Source organism: Sebastes fasciatus, chromosome 13 (assembly GCF_043250625.1).
Source record: "Sebastes fasciatus isolate fSebFas1 chromosome 13, fSebFas1.pri, whole genome shotgun sequence".
In the NCBI taxonomy this organism is placed as follows: Eukaryota; Metazoa; Chordata; class Actinopteri; order Perciformes; family Sebastidae; genus Sebastes; species Sebastes fasciatus.
In genome coordinates, this window is record NC_133807.1 from 7,506,679 (window position 1) to 7,532,276 (window position 25,598).

At 39.8% G+C, this 25,598-nt stretch overlaps 1 protein-coding gene across 1 annotated transcript; it reads right to left on the reverse strand.

Moving 5' to 3' along the window:
• Nucleotides 1-4,132: 4,132 nt before the first annotated feature.
• Nucleotides 4,133-19,700, reverse strand: sec14l1 (SEC14-like lipid binding 1). The gene is made up of 16 exons (XM_074655211.1): nucleotides 19,469-19,700; nucleotides 19,069-19,155; nucleotides 13,735-13,884; nucleotides 12,782-12,913; nucleotides 12,169-12,297; nucleotides 11,265-11,478; nucleotides 10,365-10,474; nucleotides 9,943-10,132; nucleotides 9,371-9,459; nucleotides 8,844-8,914; nucleotides 8,567-8,738; nucleotides 7,630-7,764; nucleotides 7,275-7,409; nucleotides 5,919-6,170; nucleotides 5,580-5,758; nucleotides 4,133-4,890 (listed from the first exon to the last, which is right to left on the reverse strand). Exons 2-16 carry the CDS (start codon nucleotides 19,129-19,131, stop codon nucleotides 4,785-4,787), a joined length of 2,127 nt encoding a protein of 708 aa, XP_074511312.1. The 5' UTR covers nucleotides 19,132-19,155; nucleotides 19,469-19,700; the 3' UTR covers nucleotides 4,133-4,784.
• Nucleotides 19,701-25,598: the final 5,898 nt, after the last annotated feature.

Below are 25,598 nucleotides of genomic sequence, written 5' to 3' on the forward strand. Positions count from 1 at the left end.
AATCAATCTTATCAATTAATTTAACACATCTTATTGTTGACTGATTAGACCTATTGTCAGACTGCCATCATCAGGTGAACACCGAACACTCAATAATCAAATTGATTTGGAGTTTAACCTTTCAACAATGTTACTACTTTGTGTGTCTGCGGGCTTTTATAACAGTATTGACTTACACTTACTCACAATTATACATTTTAAAACCTCTCTTCAAGTAATCAATATTGTGAAATTACCACAGCTACACTTCAGGTTTGGTATTCTGGATAAATGTGTGTTCCCCACTGTAACATTTAGGGAGGGCAGGCCCATAATGACCTGCACAGCTCAGCGCCCATTTAGAGTGAGAGAAATGGAAATGTCAACTATAGAAGTCAGAGGGAGCCAAGAAAACACAAGAGACATAAAACAAAAAGGTCTGATGTTGGGAAACCGATGAAAACAACATATGACTTTAACCAGAGCCTTGACAGTTTCTTTGCAAATGAGGGCAGTGCTCAGAAATTGGCCCCAAATTGAAGCTAGATTGATGGTCTCTCTTGTTGCGGAGAAAATCAATGTTAGAAGAAGATATGAGCGCTATGAAGCATCAGAGATAAACAGATGTGACTGTATCTATTTGTTTGTGGACATATTAATCAGGCCTAGCCTAGTAGTCGCCTGAATCAAGTCAGAAAATGAATTTCAACCCAGCCGATATGAGATTAGTTAAATAGACAGGTCCACAACTCAGATGGAGGAGGAGGCGTTAGTGTGTTGCAGGTTGCACACATGACGGTGCTGCACACTTGCACATGCAAACAATACCGGACAAAGTTTCTCATCAGAGTGTGTGAAGCCTCGTAAAAATAATTCAGTGCACACTAATCCGGAGCTCTCCTTTTCAATTAGTGGGAAGGTCAGGATTGTCAGAAGGAAGCGGATGAAACACAGGCTCAGGTTTTAATGAAGATCCCCACTACAGTCAGGCTCTATAACCTTGTGTCTGATAAGATTTCATGATTGAAATCAGATTAGAAAACAACCACTTTCATGCAGGATTTGTTGCTTTTGACCCCTCGTGTTTTTAGGTGCTATTATCATTCAACCCTGGCAGCTGAGAAAGGGTATGTTGACATGGGAAAAGAGGTGCATGAGTCATTATTTTGCAAAACCCTGTCTAACTTTTTTTCCGTTTATGAAATGTAAATGAAAAAACAACCCCAGAAAATCAGCCCCATGTTGACTGCATGCCTCTGGTGTTATTGAGTAAAGATGAGTCATTACCGTGAACATATTCCCAGACAGTGAAGGCTGAAAGAATGTTTATGTCTGTAACAAGAAGTCTGAGACTGTTCAGCAGCACAGTACCAATGCAGTCCTCCTCCTTCGCCTGCTGTACTCACCAAAGAATTAAGAGATCTACCGTTCCCGGTTGCAGTACTATTCAACATTTTAAATTGACTGCTTCTCCAGACTCACATATCATCGGTCAGCCGGCAGTTTATGAGGCAGATTAAATCAAGAGAGCAGTTTCTTACAGGGATATATAGCTGGGAGTGAATCTTCAGGCCCGTTTCTTCTGTGACAAATTCCACATTTGTGTGATGCTCAGTGCAACCAAAGGATAACAGAGATGAGTTGTCAAAAATGTTGCTCTATTCCTGACAGATTTCCTCATGAGTCACTGTTCTGGACAGCAGTAGAAATGATGAGTCTAGACAGCCTATAATTTATCTTTCATTATGGGTGGTTGATAACAAAACTTTTTAGATTGTTAGACATGATTAGCAACACAATGGAGTCCTTTAAATGCATTAAACTGACCTGTGCAGAAATCCCAGTTTCCTATTTCATTTGTCATAGAAACATGAGGCAAAATACATCCCATAAAAAAGGTCCAGTGTCTCAACAGCATATGCATTTGTCACAAAAACTACAAAGATGGCCTCCTATTCCATGATTGATGCACAGCCATGTAAAGTTATTAGTAACTACGACTCTCATGAGATTAATTACACCAGTATATATCCACTTTATTTTGTCCAAATCATTTATCCATCTTGTTTGAGGAAAAGGGTGGAAAACATACTCACTGGTCTGTGTGAAGTGATATTTGTTGGATTGCCATGACATTTCATACAGGCATTCATGGTTCTCAGAGTATCCTAATGACTCTGGTGACCCCATGACTTTTCCCTCTAGCGCCACAATGAGGTTCACATTTGTGGTTTTGAGTGAATTGTCTTGACATTTAGGATGGATTGCCATACAGTTTGGTGCACACACTCATGATCCCCTCAATTGTAATAACTTTAGCACTTCATCAGATCAAAATGTCAAAGTTCATGCACACCAATGTGTCCAGTATGTTGTTTTTTTGCACACAGCACAGCACACAGTGGAATTTACTCTCTGCATTTAACCCATCTCGGCAGCTATTATATAACTCGAGCAGTTTTGGGGGTCCTGTGCCTTGCTCAAGGGCACCCTGGCAGTGCCCAGGAGGTGAACTGGCACCCTACGGGCTGAGCTACTGCCGCCCTGGCTGAATATTTCAGAAAAATCTGATTTTTACAATCGTAATTACGACTTTGAAGTTGACGTGAACGCTATTTACAAGTCAGAAATTGCAATAATTGCAATATGACACGCGGCCTGACAGAGCTGCTAGCATGGCTGTACACTCTTAAAGAGGACCTATTATGCGTTTGTGCCTTTTCTCTTTCCTTTAGTGCGTTCTAATTTCTTTGTGCATGTAAAAGGTCTGCAAAAAGTTAAAAAGCCCAAAGTCCACGCCAAAGGGAGTCATTCTCCTCCACAGAAACACTGCTCCTAAAGTACCTGAAACGCCTCGCTTTAAGTCCCGCCTTTTGTTCTGTAACTTGGTGATATCAGCAAGTAACACATTTGGCTAGTTTGGCCCGCCCTAAAACAAAGCTCGTTAGAGTGGAGCTGGAGAGGAGTCTGAAGAGTTTGGTTTGGGTGACCAATCACAACAGAGTGGACCAGCTGACCAATCAGAGCAGACTGGAGAGGTGCTGCAGCACAGCCGGTATGAGAAAAATAGTGTTTTTTGACCATTAAAGCATGTAAACATGTTCTAGTAGAAACCCAAAATACAAGTATGCACCTGAAAATGAGCACAATAGGTCCTCTTTAACCTACACCGCACACACACATTTTGTGAAGATCAACAGTTTTTGTTGAGACAGTGTGTTTTTAGACAAATTCTGTGATCAATAATAACTAATATAACCATAAATCATTTCAACGCTTAGTGGCTGTAGGTCAGCTAACGTTCCTCCTTCACAAGGTTGTCAGGTCAGCCACACAGGTGATGCATTATTTAGTTTAGAGTATTCGATTGACTCACCAAACCTTGTTGTTACCTGTATAATAGACCTTGTTTTTCAACCCCTGTGAACGCCAGTAAATAATTCAGCCTTAAATCACATAACTGCTCGGCAACTGGAGGTTTTAATAGCAAATGAGGTGTATCAGGAGAAAGAGGTGCTGCTATTTATGTGGACAATGTGTGTCTTGGGAGGTCATTAGAGCAAGCTGAGTAATTCAGTAAATAAGCTTCTGGCAAAGTCACTACACTCCCTCTTTCTAACAACCCTGACATACCAGCAGGAAGTCAGGCTCCCGCTCAATCAACCCCTAACAAAACTCAATCCACCTGACTCAGTGAATTGCGTTGGGGATAAGCAGCAACACGACACAAGTTTGCAAACCAAGACAAAAAAAGACAACACAGGGAAATTCAATTAAGCTTTAGCTGGAAGCATCTGATAAGTTTATGGAAATGAAAGTTTTATGTAAATCAGTTGTCTGCCTGGCTCTGTGCCAGATCACAAGGGGCTGCACTATATTGCATTCAAATTAGCACCCCCAGATAACTCCGCAGCTACGTCTCACAAGCCTCAAAAACAACATTACATGAAATCTAGAGTGCACCGCAGATTATAAAAAAAAAAGAGTTTGTATTATCTGCTCGCTCTTAACATCTCACCTATTGCTGTAAAAATGATGAATAACCCGTCTTTACAATTACACAAAATTACAACCCCGCTGCAGCTCTGCTACTGCAGTCATTGTTTTCTAAAATCCAGTAAAAGACACACACACTCTGGAGGACACATCAATATTAATGCTTGTGATAAATTCTTTATTCAAACAATTCTTCTTTCCATTTCTTAGAGGACCAGACAAAGTGTGTGAGTGAGAACGTATATATGTGCTGAGTACACTGCAGACCTGAGAGCAGTTAAGTCGCAGAGTACACTGACATCTTGTGGACAATAAAAGCAACTTCAGGGGACGGAAGCCACGTGCGCTCGTTCAGATACTTTTACTTTAAATCTCATTTCATCTTGTGTAAAAACTGCTGTTTTGTGTGAGGCTTTGCATTTATTGATCCAGCAGATGCACAGCAGGTGTTATGGACACACATTTACTGTAACTGCAAGTGAGATATCCAACATTTACTCTGTGCAATTTGTTATAATGTACACTACTATTATTCAAACAAAAGAGGCATCATATGGACAGGAAACTGATACTTTAAATACATAATTCCCTAGAGACAGAGGTCCGTGAAACATTATTGATCCTACGAAAATATTAATAATAAAAACATGTATTTATTTATTTATTTATTTATAAACATATCCATAATACTCTCCTCACCTTCAAATTATCATTAGAGAGTGTGAGTATCTCTCTTTGGAGGCATTAAGGCACAGTCGGAGGATGATGTCAGTAAGTTTAAGGTCACTGCTGTCTTTGGCGTGCAGATGCTACCTTGAGACGGTGGAGCTGGCGTGTGATTGGCTAGAGGAAGTCGTGGCAGCACTGAGCTGGGAGAAACCGCTATGACTAGACTCCAGACTGGTCATGGATCCCCTAGAAATAAAAAGACAGAAGAGAAATGTTCAGACTGGGGCTGTCGATTGATTAAAATATTTAATCGTGATTAACCACAAATTAATCACATATTTTTATCTGTTCAAAATGTACCTTAAAAGGGAGATTTGTCTTATATTTGATACTCTTATAAACATGGGAGTGGGCAAATATGCTGCTTTATGCAAATGTATGTATATATATATTTATTACTGGAAATCAAATAACACAAAACAATAACAAATATCGTCCAGAAACCCTCACAGGTACTGCATTTAGCATAAAAATATGCTCAAATCATAACATGACAAACTGCAGCCCAACAGGCAACAACAGCTGTCAGTGTGTCAGTGTGCTGACTTGACTATGACTTGCCCCAAACTGCATGTGATTATCATAAAGTGGGCATGTCTGTAAAGAGGAGACTCGTGGGTACCCATAGAACACATTTTCTACCTTATACATTACTGTAAAAAACAAACAGGTAACATATGTATAAATAACAGGTGTAAAAAGTACAAACATGTCTAACACAAAAGGAAACTTAACTTTCAGAAATATCACAACATCGATTTTTCAAAAAACCCACACCGGAGCGGTGCAGCCTTTGTGAAGGACAGCTTCAGTATACAAAGAATACAGGACACGACCAGAGGGGAAAAAAAGCTCAGTAGAATAAATAAACTGACCTGAAGTCATGGGAGGCCAGCACCTCGGTGTAGTACATGATCTTACACTTGTGGGAGGAGACCTGCAGCGAGGCCAGCACATCATCCACGCGAGGCAGGCTGGAGGCGGTGCAGGCCGGGGAGCTGTGGAAGCGCCACTGGAGGATGTAGAAGCCGGGCCAGCGCGTTACGTGGGAGCCCTGTTTGAACAGAGGAAAGCTTCAGGATCAACGGTGGAGAATTTAATTTACTTTGATGCAACAGACAAGCAAACAGGGACAAACAAAGTTTAGTTGAAACTGCTAAAAGAAAAAAAGAAAAAGGACAGAGTGCAGATGGATTGAGAATAATCTCTCTGACCTGTACGCTCTCTCCCTCCCTGCAGGTGAGGGCTTTCTCCACCATGCTGTAGTCCTGGCCCAGCACCCAGTTCCTGTCTATCATCTGGGCGTTAACGGCCCCCGGGGACGTGATGCCGTGGGTCCCCAGAGTGTCTTTCTTAGGGGGCTGTGGGGCCCTCTTTGAATGGTAGATGTTGAAGATCACGTCTCCTTTAGACACGTCGAAGTCCCAGGTGATGACGGAGGACGCCTCGGTGATCTCGATCAGCATCTGCAGGAGGATGTAAGGAGATTGGAAACAGAGTTCATCACATAGTTCTCTTTTTCTTTAAGGGGAGACACATCAGGTGAATGGGGTTAAAGATTTGACTAATAGATATTGCCATGAAACTTCCCCAGTTGATTACTTACATTAACAAAATTATTGTTTGTATTACAAGTTTTCTGAAAATGTCTGTTTAAATATGCAGAATCGTATGTGCTAATTTGTATACATTTCCAGAACAGTATAAGTATGAACATTGGATAAAGCTTCGTTCAAAATTCTTGTTTCATTTTGTTGACATATTGGAGTCAAAGGTTTTTTATGCAGGGGATTTTGGATATCTCTTTATATCACTCAATAAGTCAGAAAATACTGTCAACAGCCATAAAAAGTCCATTTTCACCATGTTTTTAGGAATAAAATGTTCTATAAATCAGGCTATGAATGATATATGAACAAACCCCTCGGTAAGAAACCTTCAGAATATCGATAGGAATGAAACAGGAAAGTTTGGTATGTGTAAGTGCTACTGAAGTGAAGATTTCTGGATTTCTGAGAAAAAAACTCATTTTGAGAAAACGACCTTTAAAGATATGTGTTGTAAAATTCCATACATTTTGCAAGACTCTACAGGGGAATAGGGTAAAACAATGTTTTAGAAACTTCCCCAGTTAGTGACTTACATGAAGACAATAATCTTTTTTCTCTCAAGTTTTCTGAAATGTTATGTTTAAATATGCAAATGAGGCCTTATCTAATGCTAACTTTTGGTAAATTTAGGAGAAATCTACAGACACAATAGAGACAATGTAGTAAAACAAACACCTAAATGTGTATTTTGGATTTTTTTCTTTCTACTAGTCTGAATGTTATGGAAGCAAAATAGCCCTAAATCTCAGAATTAACCAGTGCATGAAAAACAATCTTTGCCTGGGTAGTCTCCCCCTTAAGCCTGCAATGTAAATTTCCTCCAGTAGGTGGCACCGTATTCCACTGAATATAATCCATACCCCCTAGCGCTCAACCTTTATGCAGTATTAACACAATTAAGGTAGCCTCGCTCTTTGATGCATGTGGATTTGTGTGCTGATTTAAAGGTTGAGGCTGTACCTCATATGGGGCTCCCTTGAAAACACTGGCACTCTTATAGATGGAGTCAGTCAGCAGGCGGTTCTCCTCGCTCTCCAGCTCTTCTGCTGTCCTGTATAGAGATTTGGGGACCATACCTCCCTCAGGGATGTCACACTGGAGAGGGGAAAAAAAGACTTCAAGCTCGACTGAATGCCAACAAGAGACAACTCAAATTAATATATGTTTTTATGTGTAAAATGTCTCCGCTTGTTTGTAAATAAGAGTTGAACGGGAAGCTAAATGACTACAGCCTTGTACACATTATTATTATTATTATTATTATTATTATACAAATCAATATGTGCACTGCAGCATGCTGATGACTACAGCTCACCATGCAGTCCCCTCCCAGGAAGTCAGGGATGATTTCTTTGTCGATATAGTCCACCAGTCCTCCTGGATCCTGGTAGTCGTTTCCAGCGTAAACAAGGAACTTCTTCCGGGTGTTTTCATCAATCAGGGGGCTCACCTGGAAACAAGACGCCAAGAGTCATCAGAGAACGTGATACGTTCACATGTTATGAACTGTAAAAGTAAATCCATGAATATTTGAATTATTCAGGTCTAAGAAATAAACAGGTTGGCTGGTTGATGGTGTTGCTAAGCATCTGCATGTGCACTTTGTATTGATTTTATCATCATAATAACTCATACTATATAACCATTTATTATTTCATTTTCTATTAGTTGATAAATAGTTATATCTTTCACATCTCTGGGTAGCAACGGTTACAAACCTATATTTAAAATCTGCTCATGTGCTGCCTCAATACTGCTTTTATTACGGTTTTGATTTATTTTCATATATTAGCGTATTACTACTTATCTTTATGTATTTGGCAGAAGGCTATTAAAACAAACAATTACTACAATATTGCATTTCTGTTCTGTACTGTAGCAATGATCAAATCCCCCCCCGCCATGAGGATCTGCATATTGCATGGTTTTAATTATCTTCTTCTACATTTCTTTTTTGTTTATCATTTTCTCATATTCACAATGTCGCACCTAGCGAGATGCAATCTCTGCGTGTGTACTTAACATTCATCCATTCTTCCACAATCAGACGATGAATTAAAACCGCATTAACGGCTGCACATAAAAGTGCAGACATGTATAGACCTTTTCATTGCCATTCTGTTGCTAGGACAACAGCTTTGGTCCAAGTTTACTTCCTGTCAGCTACTGCATTAACAAACACTGCAAAAGGAAATACAAAGGGACCCGTTTACAATGTTTATGTTGTCAAGCTTGAAAAGGTCTTTTCTCACCAGGGTCCAGAGCACTGGAAAAACCCTGGGCGCCCTCAGGATGAGCAGGCGACCCAGAGTCTCGGGGTAGTTGGCTTCCACCATCTCAATGATCCTCAGCAGAGCCTTGACGCCTGGCCTCCACAGGTGACGCATGTTAAGACCCTCCAGATCCACCAGGCAAGTCCAGCAGCTGCATTAACACAGACATTATATGAGCATATGTGCATGCATGTGCATACCTGATTAGCTTTTAGCCATTGAGACACTGACAGAAGACAGATTAACATTTAGGCACCTGATGGGTCGACCAAAGACTCTGGTGTTTTCTTCACAGCGCCTCAGTCCCTCCTCGTTGATGGACAGGACCTGGGGTGACATTCAGGTTGTAGCATTAATGTAACTGATGATATTTGAAATGAAAATGTTCATGTGTATGTGAAGGCTCAAAGGTACAGTGTGTAGGATTTGGTGGCATCTAGTGGTGTGTTTGCCGATTGCAACCAACTGAGTACCCCTCCGCTCACTACCTTTTGGTAACGTAAAAACGTGAAAGGCTCTCTCTAGAGCCAGTGTTTGGTTTGTCCGTTCTGGGCTACTGTAGAAACATGCTGGAGAAACACGGTGCACTCCGCGGAGAGGACCCGCTCCCTATGTAGATAAGGGCTCATTCTAAGCTAACGAAAACACGATTCTTAGTTTCAGGTGATTATACACTAATGAAAACATAGTTATTAATATTATATTCTATTTCTGCTAATAGATCCCCTGAAATGTTACACACTGTTCCTTTAAATCTTGTGTTTGTGCATGTATTCATGTCACCTGTCTCAGCAGCCCCTCCTCTCCCAAGGCTCGCACCAAGCCTTTAGTATCCATTTGGCCCAGACGCAAGATATACAGAGGACGGCCGTCTAAACCACACACACAAGAACACACAGAAATTCACAGATTATACAACAGAGTAAAATCAATAGGCAGAATGAGTCACATCATTTTGTGGTAATGCCTTTTACAACGCTTAGGAACCCCCCTGTCGTCTACGTAAAGCTGGTGTTTACCATTCTAGCAGGTACTAATTTAGCATGCGAACAACACAAGGGCACATCCTGTGTGTGTATCAAGTCCTCCCCCTAACCTGGTGGATCAGCTGTGCTGTTAAAAAGCAATGACTCATTTTCAAACATGGGAGCTACGACAGATGGTGCTCAGACTTTACAGTCAATAATTAACAGGCCATTTCAACCCATGAGGACTTTATAAATACAGAAGACTTAATCCATCTGCCTCTTTATCTTTACGCTCACTGATAAGTGTTCACTTTCACTCCAGGAAGTACTGAAATAAAGTGAAAATAAGATGAAGTTAGCAGGTTGGCAGTGCTATTCACACGGTACCTCTATCGTGATGGTGCCAGCCGCCGGTGTAATAGTCCTGAAGCAGTTGTGGGTGCTCCCACGTGTCTAACAGGAAATCCACCTGATGCTGCTTCCTCCAGGTAAGCGACTGGCATAAGAACTCCCTGGCCTTGTCCAGGTTGAAGTCTCTGGCCCTCAGGAAGCGCAGCACATGCTGATCCTTTGGAATCTGTACAGCAACAAGCAGGTGTCAAAATTCTGCAACGATATTTTCTTAATCTTTTAGCCAATGGATGCTTGATATTTTCTATTTGTAAAGGCCAGTACATGCTAGTGTGGAAGGAAGAGCTGAGCAGCAAAAGTCTAACTTGTGTGCGAGTGTCCAGGAATAAATGTGCATTTTTTACATAATTGCACAAAATGCTCTGTCGTCAAACAATCTGTGTTTGTGTTTACGTGACCTTGCCCTTGTGGGTTTCCTGGAGCCACTGGCGCAGTCGGATGAGACAGCTCTCCTGCAGAGGCGTTAAATCACCTAGGTAACGTCTGATGTAGTCGGCATCCAACTTGTCTACAGACCAAAACACATGCACAGTGTAAAGTTAGTACATATTGTATGCATAAATCTGAGACATCAGGAGCTTGACACCGCAGTGTATTTATACAAGACGTCCTCACCCAAAAAACGTCCGTACAAGTCATCCGTGCGAGCAGCTTATTACGACCCATGTTTATGTTAAATATTAGGTAGAGACCTCTAGTGACCATAGTGAGTATGACCGGATGTAGTAGGACATCCTGGTATTTTTGGCATACTCCTACTGCATTTGACATACTATGTATGTATTGGGAAACACTACATCTTTTTCTGGCATACTAAATAGTATGGTAGTATGGGTACATGAACGCACAGTAAGATCTTTTCCTTAACCTAACCAAGTAGTTTCAGTTTCAATTCACAATGTCAACCACATGTTTAAAACTGTGACCGCTTCACAACTTGCACCTTTCGATGGTACTCTCCAACGGTTACACAGTATATGTTGTTTTGGAAGTCATTGGCTAACAACCTATTCTGTCGTTTAGGTATGAGGATATGTTGCATTTTCAAAATGACAAAAAATTATAAACTAAGTTGGTTCTGTAAGCTTTGCCCTGTTTGCTTCTGTTCAACATTTAGCACTATTATTCTTAGAAATAGTGCCAAAAGACGGTTAGTGGTGTGAGATTAAAAGCTCGAGGAAAATATTAGTACTATTAAATCCATTATTACATTCCTGTTATTAATTACAGACTTAAAGCTATTTCACCCTGTTGGCTGTTACTCCATACTTATTCGCGACTAGTGAGTAAACACTGACCGTCGGGAGAGCCAGCCACTAGCTCTGTGGGACAGGCCGGCTCTTTACTGTCCAGTCCAGTCTCAACACTGTTCACTGGGATGGCTCTGGCAGTGGAGCGGGGCAGCGGCTGGAGCCTGGCAGTGCCAGAGACAACAGGGGGGGTCCAACGAGGTATGTAAGTTACTCCTTCCTCCTCCAGCTCTCTGAGGTAGTACTCAATTATTTCTTTACCCTATAACACAGGAAGGAGACAAGACGTCAGGTTAAAGAGGACCCATTATGGTTATTTTCATGTGTATACTTGTATTTTGGGTTTCCACTAGAACATGTTAACATACTTTAATGTTCAAAAAAAACTTTACTTCTCTCATACTGGCTGCGCTGCAGCACCTCTTTTCACCCTCTGTCTGAAAACGCTCTGTTTGATCTCCCGCCCCCCACCTCTCAAAAAGTCCAGTCTGCTCTGATTGGTCAACTGCACCAAACTTTTCGGACTCCGCTGCAGCTCCGCTCTAACTAGCTTTGTTTGAGGGCGTGCCAAACTAGCCGCTAGGCAGGTATTATGCTAATGTGTTACTTGGTGACATCATCACGCTACGAAAGAAAAGGCGGGACTTCGAGAAAGGCGTTTCAGCCAGTTCAGGAGCAGTGTTTCTGTGGGGGAGAGTAACTCCCTTTGGCGTGGACTTTGGGCTTTGTAACTTTGCAGACCTTTTACATGCACAAAAAAAACCTATATAACACACTAAAGGAAAGGGAAGAAAACAAAAGCATAATAGGTCCTCTTTAATGTGACACTATGGTAAATACATGTAAAGCAAGAACAGACCTACTTAACACAAGAACACAAATACTGTGGGAAAACGCAATTTAAGTAGATTTCCACAAATGTAAAAGTTAAAGACGATTAAAAGATGCAAACCTTTTTAATGCTGCTAGCATACTGTTTCATAGCTAGCTTCTCTGCCGTGCTCTCAAAGCCAAAAAAGGACTTAATGTCCAGACTGGCTGTCTGTTCGAAGCACGTCCAGTCCTCATTCTCTGGATGTACCTGTGGAGGAGGATGAAAATGTGTTATGGACACTGAAACATCATGTTACAGTACTTGTTATTTCACTTATGTCACAACAAGTACAAAAGCAGAGATAAAATACCTAATAATAAATCAAAAAACATGTATCACAGATGAAGTGACTATGTACTGAAGTAATCACACGCAGCAGAAACAATATTGCTGGCGGGGGTTATGTTGTGGAAATGTTTCAGCCGGTTAGGTATTATTGGAGTGAGTCACACTACATTGACTTTAAAGACTCCACCTGTTGACACAAGTGTTTAGCTCATTTGGCACACTATAAGAGGATCATTTAGATTAATAATACACAAGCTGAATAGAAAAGGACGATTTTTACTGGTATGCACTTGCAGCAGTGGGCATCCTGTCTGTGTCTGTGACTTCTTTTTTATACTAGGCATTGTAAAAGTGTTCTATAAAAACAATAAAACAAGTACAACAACAAAGGAATAAAACTCACTGTGTAGTTGCAATACTCGCAGACAATGACCCTGCTGGAAAAGGTCTCGTTGCGGACCTCGATGTGGAGCGTCCTGTCTCTGCGGTTCAGAGTGTTCTTTTGGATAAAGTACAGGTAGTCTACGCCAGCAATCTACATACAGAAAAAGAAACTGATGGTTTACACTAAAATATTTCAATGAGTCGATGAAAACAATCTTTGAAATGCATGCAATCTAATGCAACATTGCCACAAAATACCAGAGGTGTCAAGACAGGTATGTCCCAAGTCCTAAACTTTGAGTTTCAAGTCCTAAACAAGTCATAATGCGCTCTTCACCAAAGGTAATGCCATTTGCGTCTCAGTCTGTAATTTTTGACCGACATTTGTTGCGGGTCAAATTCATTTTTTGTTGACCACTGCGTTGTTTCTATATGCGGACAAAATCATATTTGGTATCATTTGGTACCATCTGGCGCTCAGTAATGTAACGTTCTTCGTGGTTCTATCCTGCAACATGATTGGATGCTGTTGGATATATACAGTCTATGGTTCAAACAAAGTGGATCTGGGGAATTAAGTGTTGACTAGCTGGGAATGAATTATGTCAACATTAGTTGATTCAGGAAATGAATTGATTCGTGGCAGACTTTCAAAATAACATAACTTTGGGCTTGGGGGGAAGGTTTCAAGTATTTTCAAGTCAAACGTCTTAAGTCCAAGTGAAGTCATTGGAGTTAAAGTCCAAGTCGAGTTGCAAGTCTGTGTTGATTTTGTCAAGTCCTGTCTAAAGTCATCAAATTTGTAACACTAGTCTGACTTGAGTTTACACCTCTGCAAAATACCATCTTTAAAGTTGCTTCTCTCTGACAGTCTTGGCAAACATTTCTATTGTTGTTCTTCAAAACAAAAGATCAGATTATATCAACTGCTGTGACTGTTTCCTGCTCTGTAAAAGGTCAGAGGAGAGGTACCCGTTTAAGAAGCCGTGGGGCCTCGATGTCGATCACACAGCGCCTCTCAGTGACCAGCGTGGATCCGTCCTTGCTTTGGCATTCGCTGATGATCTCACTGCTCACAAACACTGGGATCAGATGGGACTTTGGGAACCGCCTCACATAGGCCTGAAAGGGGGAGGAAAGACATCACATGTGAAAAAAATGTGCAGATTCTCGAGTCTTGATGTCATACTGTTGTTGTACTTTTCTTTTTTGGAGCAGCACTGGTGTGCCTGGTTCTGTACATTCTGTTCCCAGTTAGTGTTTTTTGCTTTTGTCTGGCCCACTGTGAGGCAGCTCTCTGATTGGACAGGAAAGGCTGCTTTGAATGGCCCCATTATGGACACTTGTATTTGCCAGAAGAGTAAACTATACTGTTGCAGGTCTCGGGACTACAGCGTGAGATTTACAGCACATCATTTCTGTGTCTAGTTAGGAACAGTTAGTGGCTTTAACAGTTTATAGAAACACAAACTGCTGCTGTGGCAGCTTTTACAAGCAGTGATTTATGCTTTACTGCCCACAGCATGCTGCATGACCATCTGTCCACAGCCAATGACACCGGGGCTCACCTCACCTGTCAATATTGATTTAGTCACTGAGCGGCTGTTAAAGGACGTGCAAAAATAGTCCTCAGTCTATGTAACTGTGTTGATAAAATATTAACAAGTAACCAAGGATATAGACAGACAGCTCCTGTTCAATGTTTAGAGTAACAATAAATGAGTTCACCATGGAGTACTCTGAGTCCTTGATGTGGAAACCACTGACAACCTAAACTGTTACATGTATGCAGTGACTCAGCAGACTGAGGAACAAATAAAAGACTGAATTTTCAATAGTTTTATTTCCTCTCCGAATTCACACTTTAAGTGTCACTCTTGAAGATTTTCATTTAAATAAATGTCTGTTATGTCACTATCTATTACTGAAGGAGGTAACACAATGATGATTGAGTGTATGGTCCACGGATGAAAGATATTGATAAAATAGCAGTATTACAGACATCTGTGGTGACATTCCTGGGAAAAAAATGCTGTTTTATAGGTTTTTCTCTCCATTGTATACACTAGGGCTTGATGATTATGGCCAAAATGATAATACTGATTATTTTGATCAATATTGAGATGATGATTATTATCACAATTATTCATTGATTTTAGGGACAACAGATGTTTTTGTTTTTTTTCTGCACTTTAACATTTAAATAAACAGAGTGCTTTCACTTCCATGTTGTGTTACATTCCTGCTAATGTACAAATATTTGCATCGAAATAAGACTGATCCTTATTCACAGTGCATCTCTCAGAATGAAAAAAACAGAACTTTTATTAAATAAACAGAGCAATGCTTTCACTTTCACGTTGTGCAAATCTTTGCATCAAAATAACACTTAAAATTAAGATTCTTCACCTGAGTTTAGTGCATTTTCGTTTAAAACGAGTAATCTTCTACTCTGGACTGCAGCCACAAAATTCCTGAAAGTTTTTCACAAGCTGCTGCTGTAGCGTGCTGTGGTGTGGCAGCTCCCCAAAAGTGAAGCCATAACATCTTGATCGTCCCCTGGTGGCTGGCTGTTAGTTTAGGAAATGCTTGATTTGATATGTAGCAGAGTTTTCTATGAGTGGAGCATTCTAAACGGCAATATCGTGGACGATCATGCTCATTTAATTGTGGAAAGCCAAAATTGTGATTGCGATTAATATTCGATTAATAGTGCAGCCCTAGTATACACACAAAAAATGTAACTGTGCACACAATTCTGAAAACTTGAAGCTCATGGTTGCGTCCCAAATTCCACACTAACATGCTATTTAGTACGCTAAAACAGTAAGTGAGATTTTTTAGTATGTCTGAAACCAATAGTACGCGAATTGCCTACTATGTCCAGTGAAACATTACAGTATGCAAACGCTGGACACTACACCGGCATAAATATCCCATAATGCAACGTGGTAGTGACGACAACGTTCATAACAGACTTTGACGGACAGCTCTCTAACATCAATAATGCTTCAGTTGAAGTATAAGATTTCACTTTGCTGGTCTTGATATATTTTGAAATTAGTTCAGACTTTATGATTCTCACAAATCATCGTTTTGGTCACATGAGGTTTGCACTGGTTACCATGGTTACACGTCTCCAACCGGCAGGGAGGCTCTCAGGAAGTGACGACGTAAATTACTGCAAAGTGCGACCGAAAAGTAAAATACTACTGTTTATTCACACAAAAGTATGTTGAACGTTAGTACACTTGTTACGTAGTGCTTAGCATGTGATTTCTGACGCAGCCAAATTCTAAGTCAACCAGGACTGAAATCTTATGTATTGCCACTTTAAGTGCTGGTCTTTCAGCAACACACACGCACACGCACACGCACACACACACACGCACACACACACACACGCACACACGCATTCTTCTTGTATTGATACAGCACAGCATGTGATAATCAATTAGATGACTATATCAACTAAGCAAATTAATAGGAAATGTCTCCTTGATGAATAAGCAACATTGACTGGTGTTATGTAACAATATGTTTCCCTGATTGCAGACAAATTGATGTCTTTGTCCTCCGTATTCCTCTCAGAGCTATAAGCATAGAAGCATAATGGGAGCCCAGGATATAAAAGATGAGCCGAGTAGAAACTGTCAGTGGACATTTCCACCGTCATATTTCACATTAGCAGGCCAATAACAGTCTAATGGGTGTGGAGCAAGACACTTTATTTCCTTAGGGGATATTGATTAAATGCAGTTCTGTAGGTGTCAACCACGCGCAGGTAGTTTAGCATAACTATTACATACAAACACAGGGACATATTAAGATGTATCATGGAAGGAACAACAATGATGTTACTGGTTGAACATTCTGTACTATCCAGGACGCTGATTGTTAGCTGGAGTAATATCAGCCAAGGGACTAATGAGAAAGCCCAGAGATAAATGGGGGCAGACTATTCACTGGATTCGCTCCTTTAGGCTGTCGAGGCCTGGATCTTCTCACATGATTTACTTTTCACAAAAGGCCTATTTTGAGATCTTTTTCAATAACATGCAGTGATGCAAGATTAATTATAGACCTGTGATGTTTCATTGGAAATAAAGCTTTGTGTAGGTGTCAACTTGGACCGCTTTGTGAAGGAGTTCTAGTCTACAAAGTGTCACCGCAGCATCGCGGTCTTTACCCCTGCTCCGAGGATATATTGCATAAGCCTTTGGCTTAATATGTAACTGCAGGGAGCAGGAAAAAACAGCAAGAGAGTGAAAACAGACTTGCTGAAATGTACATTCCTTCTACCGTTGTCCTACTTTTGTTTCACAGAGAGCTCCTGTTGCGACAGGGACATTTTCCACTAGTTTATCATATGGCAAGTAGATGTTTGGAAAGTGGGATCTACATTGCTATTTAAAAGCATTCCCCTGGTAGGACTGTTGAATACTACAGCAATAAATACTTTAACAGTTACATTAATATAGCTAGAAAATATTCAGCTGACGAACTCAATCCAGAAATTCAAGGTGTTTTTTTATAAAATATTACCAATAGTTTGTTTAAAACGGGAGCATTCATACACAATAACTCAAGAACTCCTGGCTGCACCGGTACCGGATTAGATATCGGGCCGATACTGACTCAAATAGCTGGATCAGATCAGTGACATTGGGACCGATCTATTAAATTCAGTGCTACGTTTATATACTTTATACATTATATGCTGGAATTTTGGGTAACAAATGTCATGGTAATTAGGTAATAATTAGTAAGTAACCTATTTGAAATTTCTTTGGAATTACCCCAATATTTACCTCAAATTATCGAAAATCACTTTATTATAAACATTATTTCATCATTATATTCCGCTATTTCCCAATAGCTGGTAATTTATTTAATACATTTCCAGGAAACAAATACAAAGTTAATTGATCTGCTTTATTTCCATGTCTGCTGGTAAATAGATAATAATTAGCAAATAACTTGTTTGAAATTTCTTAAAAAAACTCCCTGAATCGTTACATTAGCTTCCAGGTTACATTTGTGTAGAGAATAAGTCACACAATGGTGAGATTTGTGTCTGATCAGATGTGTTTTCTATTAGTTTTCCACCTCCGATGAAGATCAGCGGACAGCCGCTTCTCAAGCCCAAGGGCCGTATTTTAACCATTATATGCTATTTTTGCATATAATTATTAAATAATGTTTATAATAAAGTAATTTTCGATAAATCTTGAGGTAAATATTGGGGTAATTTGGCAGTAATTCCAAAGAAATTTAAAATAGGTTACTTGCTAATTATCACCTAATTACCACTAAATTTGCGGATCTGTAAAATGAAGTTTTACCGAATTTTAATTCCCTTTTAAGTATCGACCAATTCGTTGCTGCATTAAAAAGGTTTAATGTTCATTTTTAAGATTTTTTTGCCAAGTTGTCGGTGTACGATTTATTATTTTAATGATAAATAATTAATTCAATTTATATCTATGTATTTATTTGTTACATTTTGTTTTACAAAGTTAGGAAAGCGATGTTTAAGTCAAGCCTGATGTTGTCTTTACACATAAAAGAACCATCCCAGTCACTTCCAAACAGTGAGGCATACAGCTTATTAATTAAACACTGGTATCAGATCGGTACTCGGTATTGGTATTGGGACTGTATCCCTAGCTACAGATGCTTCTATAACATGTGTACCTTTACCAATACTTCACATAAAATAGCCAACCTTTACAACAGTTATATAGGCTTAAGTTGAATAAGCAGCTTTCTCACAGAACACCCTGCACATTACTGTAGGTATTTACCACAGCATCAGTATAAAAGAGTGTATAGATACAGTATGTTCTGCCCGATTCACTCAACACAAAGCATTCATTGCAGGTAAGTGTATATATTAAGAGGGAGACAGACAGATGACCCTGGGAGGCAGACAAGGCTGCAGAGGGTTTTCTTCTCAAAGTGTCTGGTTCTCCTGTATAATCTGCAACATAACTGAGAATCCTGTTCACTCTATATATTTCTATGTTTATAATATGTTAGTTTTCAATTAGAGCAGAATATGATTAAAGTGTAAAGGGTCAAAGCCACACTGTCTATGGATGGATGCAGTCTCCAGTTCAGTTCATCTGCAAAGTACTGATCAGAAGCTGTCTGAATATAAAGCACATATAGTCCTTACTCCAAGTCCTTTATCCCTTTGACTTAACTAACTATTGGTTGTCTGTTGTATGTATGTATGGATGTATGGATGTATGGACTGGGAATGCTACAAATGAACTGCCCCCTGTAACATAGGCTACTCACCGCCATTATTAACTCAAAGGGGACCTTGTAGACCCGCACAGGGGACTGGTACTCCTGCACCATGGTGGAAGCTGTCTCTCTCAGCCTCTGTTAGATAAACACAAAGATATATATATACATTAAATAGACATTAAAGCAAGCATAACAACAGTTTACCAGGGTTATTGTTCTGTGTTTCTGATGTAAACAGATGAGCTGAGTGTGCAGAGACAACGAGACGTTCACGTGACTCAGTTGAGTTTTAAACCGTAAAAGAAGAAAAAGAGTCACAACAGTTGTCTTCTTTACATAATATAACAGCTTATGAAGTATTTAGAGGGATAAAAACTAAACATAGTGTAGGCTATAAGTCGTATATTGAGTGAGAAGCGGCCTAAGCAGCGAGCAAACAGGAACTTACAGCAGGTTGAGTCCTAGTGGTCGTTAAATATACACGCTGCGTCACTGACTGAGTCCAACTATCTGTGTTTTATCCTAAAGTTGTTATTATTATAGTTCTCCATAATATCAGCTGACTGGGGGAAGTTTAGTTTCCCGCATTGTAAAACCCCCGAAAACTGTGAAACTCCACCGGTCCGTGTCCGTTAGTCCTCCCGTAGCTCACAGACTGTTATAACTCCGCCTCCGACACACAAACAGGAAGTCAGGGTGACACTTTGCTTTTCAAAGTTCAGGCGTTTTATTGTGAAAGGTCCAAAAACTGACACATTATAGCCACCAATATTAATCTACTAAAGACTGTTTATTACAGAAGACTGATATTTTGAGGGTCATACAGTAAAGACAATTTGGAAGCTTTTAATATTTTCTTAATTAGCCTATATTAATTACATACCATTACAAGTGTATTGATTTGATTGCAGCAGAGCAGTTATAAGTAATATGTATAAATTTGAAATATTAACTGTTACCCCAATAACTTTGCCCAGTAGAGTCAATTATTGATGGATTAGGCCTCCCAGGACCAGGGGCCACGAGCACTGAATGTAGGCCTACTGTGTACAATTTAGAATTAGCAGCAAACAAAAAGATAAACAACAAAATAAATCTGCTATAACCTGCATCAAAAGTTTCCGTTGATGCTTTCATATATTATGTTGTATAATACATAGATAGAAAGATAGATAGATAGATAGATAGATAGATAGATAGATAGAAAGAATATATTAGAATACACTATAAATGTACCAGACTATACTACAACTGACATAGAAAATATGAAATACAAACATAGAATAACATACTGTATACATTAGCAAAGTGTGAAAATGTATTGCAGTTTTTTTGTCATTAAATACAAATTTAAATAAGGTACTAAACCGATGTGCAAGGTTAAGGAAGGAGCAAAACGGAGAAAGGAGTGTTGAGAGAGAAACTATAAAGCAGAGAGTTCTCTGTTAGACAGATGGGAGGTGCTGTAGAGGGTTATTGCTTTTCTGTCCGTGTGACAATAATAATTGTACAATATCCTATATTATTGTTTATTGAATGTGGAAAGGGTTAAGACATCCTCTTTTTATTTACAGCCTTAGTGAAGTTTAATTACGTCATTTTAAACCACTTTAGATTGATGGTAAACTTGCAAAATGTTGCTGATAATCCATCCGTGGAGTCTTCCCATGATGGAAGTTGAGACTTTAATTAATTGATAATGATACAGATGCCTGACGTAAGACTCAAGGAATTTATGTTGGACTTAATAAAGCTAAATTAATTTTACTTTAATGTTAAGCTTCCACCCAGCTGCTTGCCCAGTTGGCACAGCACCTGACATCTGTTCTTCACCCTGCAGGTGTAACAGTAGGTGTCAATATAACTTTGCTTGCTTTTTGCTGTTTATTTTTCACAAAATACATGTTTTTTTAAATTTACATTCAATTCTTGGCCTCATTATGTCTAACGCTCTGTCATAGAGGTGTGCGGTATTATCACTTCGTCGCTGTTTAGCTTTTTAGGGATTAATCCTGCAAATGTAGCTGACTGTATCACATTGATCATGCAGTTCTGTCCTCTACAGTGAATACAGATTGACACTACGATAACAGCATTTTAAAATTATCTTGTAAAGGTATTCACAGTCTCAAAAGGATCCACACGGTTGAGATTCACAAATACATTTCCTTTTAAAAATGCCAAGTTGACGATTTGCAAATATATATAAGAATTGTGAATGATATTAAGCCATGCAGATGGGGATGTTTGAGTAAAAATATGACAATGTATTTGCACAACTGTTTGTGTTTATTTGCAGATGATGGATGGATATACGAGTGGTAAATTAGAGGCACAGATACAGACCTACAGATACAAATCACTCTGCATTTATTTGTGTTTTAAGAGTTACGCATCTTGGCATTTGTTGCAGCCCACTTAGCTGTTCCAGGGAGATGCAGCTGGTCCACCATTGACGCTCCTGAAGCAGCATCTGTGGGGGGTGGGATTCAAAGCTTCTGGATCTGGCAGCCTACAAAAGGTACTGGAAGTCCAGCAGGGGACATCCGGAGAGGGGGAAGTGGAGTTCAGATAAGCTCTTTTTTTCCTAAACAGCCTCAGGCACGAAGAATAATGTTACCATGAAACAACCTGCTCTCAGCAACTGTCTGCACACAGTTTGGGATGAAGAATTGAGCCACCTTGGTGCAACTGCACAGTCATCTTGCTCTTTCTCACAAAATACAACAAAAGATGTGAGATCTGGGTTCATTTCTCGGTCCGTTGTGTATTTCTCTGGCTTTTTTACCTTTTTAAAGCTTTGACTCTCACAATTGAGCTGCAATTTTAATGGTGATGGTCAGACAAAATCAAATCACCCTGGTTTTGTTACAACGGACTGACTGTAAATATAAAATGAAGCCATAGGTAGACTGTACGTCAGGACAGATCCTTTCCCGCACGCCTCAATATGTCTCCCTGTTTTCCAGCCCGTTGTAACTCCCAGGGTATGAAATACCGACGCTTTGTCACGGCCGTCTGCGTTAGATACCGACCATTCATCATCCTGTTTGTGTCCCGTGCGTTAAGTTACAATCAGCTGTTTGTTTGTGTCCTGTGTCACATTTTCACTGTACAAACGTAGTAGTTTTAGCCCAACCATGAAGGTCTTTCCTAAACCTAATTATAATGGTTTTATTGCCTGAACCTAAGCAAGTATTTTTCTTTAATACACAACATTAAGCACATGCAACCAAAAAGTGACACAGAGGGCTCGTTAAGCATGTATTTACTGCGACCAAAAAGTGATGCAGAGGGCTCTTTAACAACTTGTTTACTGCAACCAAAACGTGACGCAGAGGTCTCTTTAAGCACGTATTTAATTCGACCGAAAAGTGACGCCGAGGGCTCTGACAAAGCGTAAGTATATGATGAGTTGAGTTGAGAACGTGTTGTGTTTTCCTGAGTGGGTGATTTTGGTTCACTGAGGGTATAAAAGTTGGGGTGTCATCTCCATTTGCTACTCTAATTATGATCAAGGACCATAAAAAGCATCCCTGACTCTATAATGACAACAGCGATTACTTTGAAATCCATATCCTGCCATATCCCGCCGCCGAGTCGAAGCGTATCACAAACACAATGACTCATCTGTTCCTCCTGATTTAACATATATTCTAAGTTGTTTGAGGTAATTATAGTCCAACAAAGTTAAATGTGAACACTGAAGTTTGCTGGTCGTCTCTCCTCTCAGCTTGGCTCATCACCTCTCTGAGCTCATCATCCTTTTATAGAATCCTCTTAGCGCTCCTGTCTAATTAACTCTAATAATGACTAAAGCATACTCAATGTATTTCTCTCCAGACCTCACAATGACTAAACACACCTCAGGCACTGTCGAGCTGAAACCTCTGGCAATAACTCTCCTGGAGATTATGCAACCATGCATGCAGCTTTTTTATTCATGCACTGGTAATCCAGAGCATGAATAAACCTCTTTTCATCAGCTGTTGAGCTACAGTAATGAAAGAATAATGTGTACAGAAAGTAGGATCTGTTAAATAATATTGTACATTACAAGGCTCATGAATAAAATGGCTATATGACCTCCAGCTAGTGATCATTATATAGCAGATCTATATTCATAAATATCAACCAAAATCAATCAACGTTGTAGTTGTTTGTTTCCTCTCTGAATGTAATTTAAACTCTTCACGAGTAGAATGTGAGGTGGTAATGCTGATGAGGTTGCTTGTGGCTATCAGCTTGAGTGAGTTTCATTTGGCTCCTGAAAACTTTGCTGTTTTCCTCCTCTGTTTCTCCAGGAAATGCACCTCAGGGAAGAAGTCAATTTGAATTAAAATGAAGACCATCTCAGAAAAAAAAAATAGACCTAACTTTGAGGAATTTAAAATGATTTTCAGACGAGCACAGAATGTGTCCAGAAGCTGTTTAGCGCTGTGAGTTAGAGCATTTAAAATTCAATTAAAGCCCCCTCTGACCCATTCCTACCCAACTTTCAACGTGAAAAAAAGTCTGTATCTGTATATATATGTGTGTGTGTGTGTGTGTGTGCCCATTTATTTTGAGAACTAGGCTACTGAAGGTACTGGGCTATTCAAGGACAGATCCCAAGCAGGGTTTTTTTGCCAGGAGGGAAAGCTCAATTAATTAACTTAACTCAATAAAACATAGAAATTGTGATTTGATTAAAAGAGATATATCCACATATTTGTGTTAAAGGTACAGTGTGTAGGATTTGCAGATTGCAACCGACTGAATTCCCCTCCGCTCACCTTTCCAAGATGCTATTCGCCTCGCTCACAGGCCATCCTTACCATAACAACACTACTTTAGGCGCAACGTAAGTCAGATGGTGGCTGACGGTATACCACGGTTTTGCACTATGCCTCTCATGTTACCACAGTTTCACAAGCGTGAGAGCTATACGGTGGCCTTCTGGTAACATAAAAACACGGGCTACTGTAGAAACACGGCGGAGCAACATAGCGGACTCCGTGAAGAGGACCCGCTCCCTATGTAGACATGAAGGGCTCATTCTAAGCTAACGAAAACATTCTTCAGATGATTATACACTAATGAAAACATAGCTATGAATATAATATTCCATTTCTGCAAATAGATCCACCTAAATCCTACACACTGGTCCTTTAAGGAGGAAACTAAACAGCCAAATAAGATTAGAAATTGTGATGCTGATAAGCGGTTGTCAAAATGGTAGAAATAGTTAAATTTTCAACTTTCAGTTAGTTACAAGTAATGGATAAATGGTTGAAACGTCCAGCGAGTACAGTAGTAGTATCAATACAAATTAGACCACAGATTGATCTGTTGATCTGTATCATCTGCTTATTAAAGCAAAGTTTGCTGATGGAGGGAGAGACACAGAGAGCGCTCTTTCTTGAAATCAAATTCAACAGCATCACATTGCTTGGGTGAGAGATTTGAAGTGCTATTCACCTTCATTTCTTGTTGAAGTAAAGGCATCCAAGAAGAATGTGTTATATTGTATAGCAGATCACACAAACTCTGTTTGTCATGAGCGGCTATTTAAACTAGGAAGTGATCTGTCTGTGAATAACAACGGAAGGCACATTTCAACTTCAATGAGGTGACTCTGAGACTTCAGCCCTGACAGCTAATTAGCTTTCAATGCTGTTTAATGGGTGCAACACTATCACAGTAGTTTTCTTTGTTTTCATGTTACCTCTTTATTGTGTTATTATTAGATTGTCATATCATATCTCGTAAAAAAAAAAAATCATTAATCCTCCATGCATATATCTACAAAGAGAGAAACATACATGTCCGTCCCCAATGAAAACGTTCTCATCTGCAGTAATGAACAGCTGATCTGAAGATTTGCCGGCTGGTTAGACAAGACACCAACACACTTAGTGCGACAGCTTAAAGGTCAAACTACAAGGGGCAAGCGTGGGAAGCTTATTAGTGATTCAACCCCCTGCCAGATCCTGAGAGGGATTTGTTTTTTAATTGAGCGGGAAGGTTGTAGGTTAGACAGGATGACAGCGGCAGCTACATCAAGACAGGTAAACACCACTAACATGACAGTTTTTTCTTTCACATTTCTCTCACAAAGGGGGGGTGTTGTTCATTAACCGTCCACTTGAGGTCCTCAGTCCATTACCAATAATTGGAAGATGAGAAGAAATCAGCAGGGCGTTGGATGTAATGTGTTATATGTGAAAATAAATTAACCAAAATGACTGACAGAATGTATATTGGTGAAAAAAAAACCATCATCTCTTTGTACCTCCTGTGTTTCTGTGCCGGGACAACTTGTGAATCAGCGCTGTTAGGCTGGGATCAAGCTTATACACTCCAGAATAAAACATCAACTCTCTAGCTTCCTTCGTAGCCTGCAGCTCCATCACACTGTCAAATGTCAGATTAATATTACAGTTCAAAGCACCTCCAGTATGTCTCTTAAGTGCCGTGTAGTGTAAGTTTTTAATACTAAATGTTCTATTCTTATTCTGGTTCCCAGCAGGTGTAAATGCCTGTTGTAGACTGAAGGTCAAAACAAACCACTTCAACAATAATTGTGTGTATAATGT

Excerpts from the sequence above, each read along its gene's own strand:
- sec14l1 (XM_074655211.1), bottom strand. The coding sequence starts at position 19,131 with ATGGTGCAGGAGTACCAGTCCCCTGTGCGGGTCTACAAGGTCCCCTTT. Across the intron at positions 9,460-9,942 it reads CTGGCACCATCACGATAGAG|ACGGCCGTCCTCTGTATATC; the intron begins GTACCGTGTGAA and ends TGTGTGGTTTAG. Across the intron at positions 7,765-8,566 it reads TTCCAGTGCTCTGGACCCTG|GTGAGCCCCCTGATTGATGA; the intron begins GTGAGAAAAGAC and ends TCTTGTTTCCAG.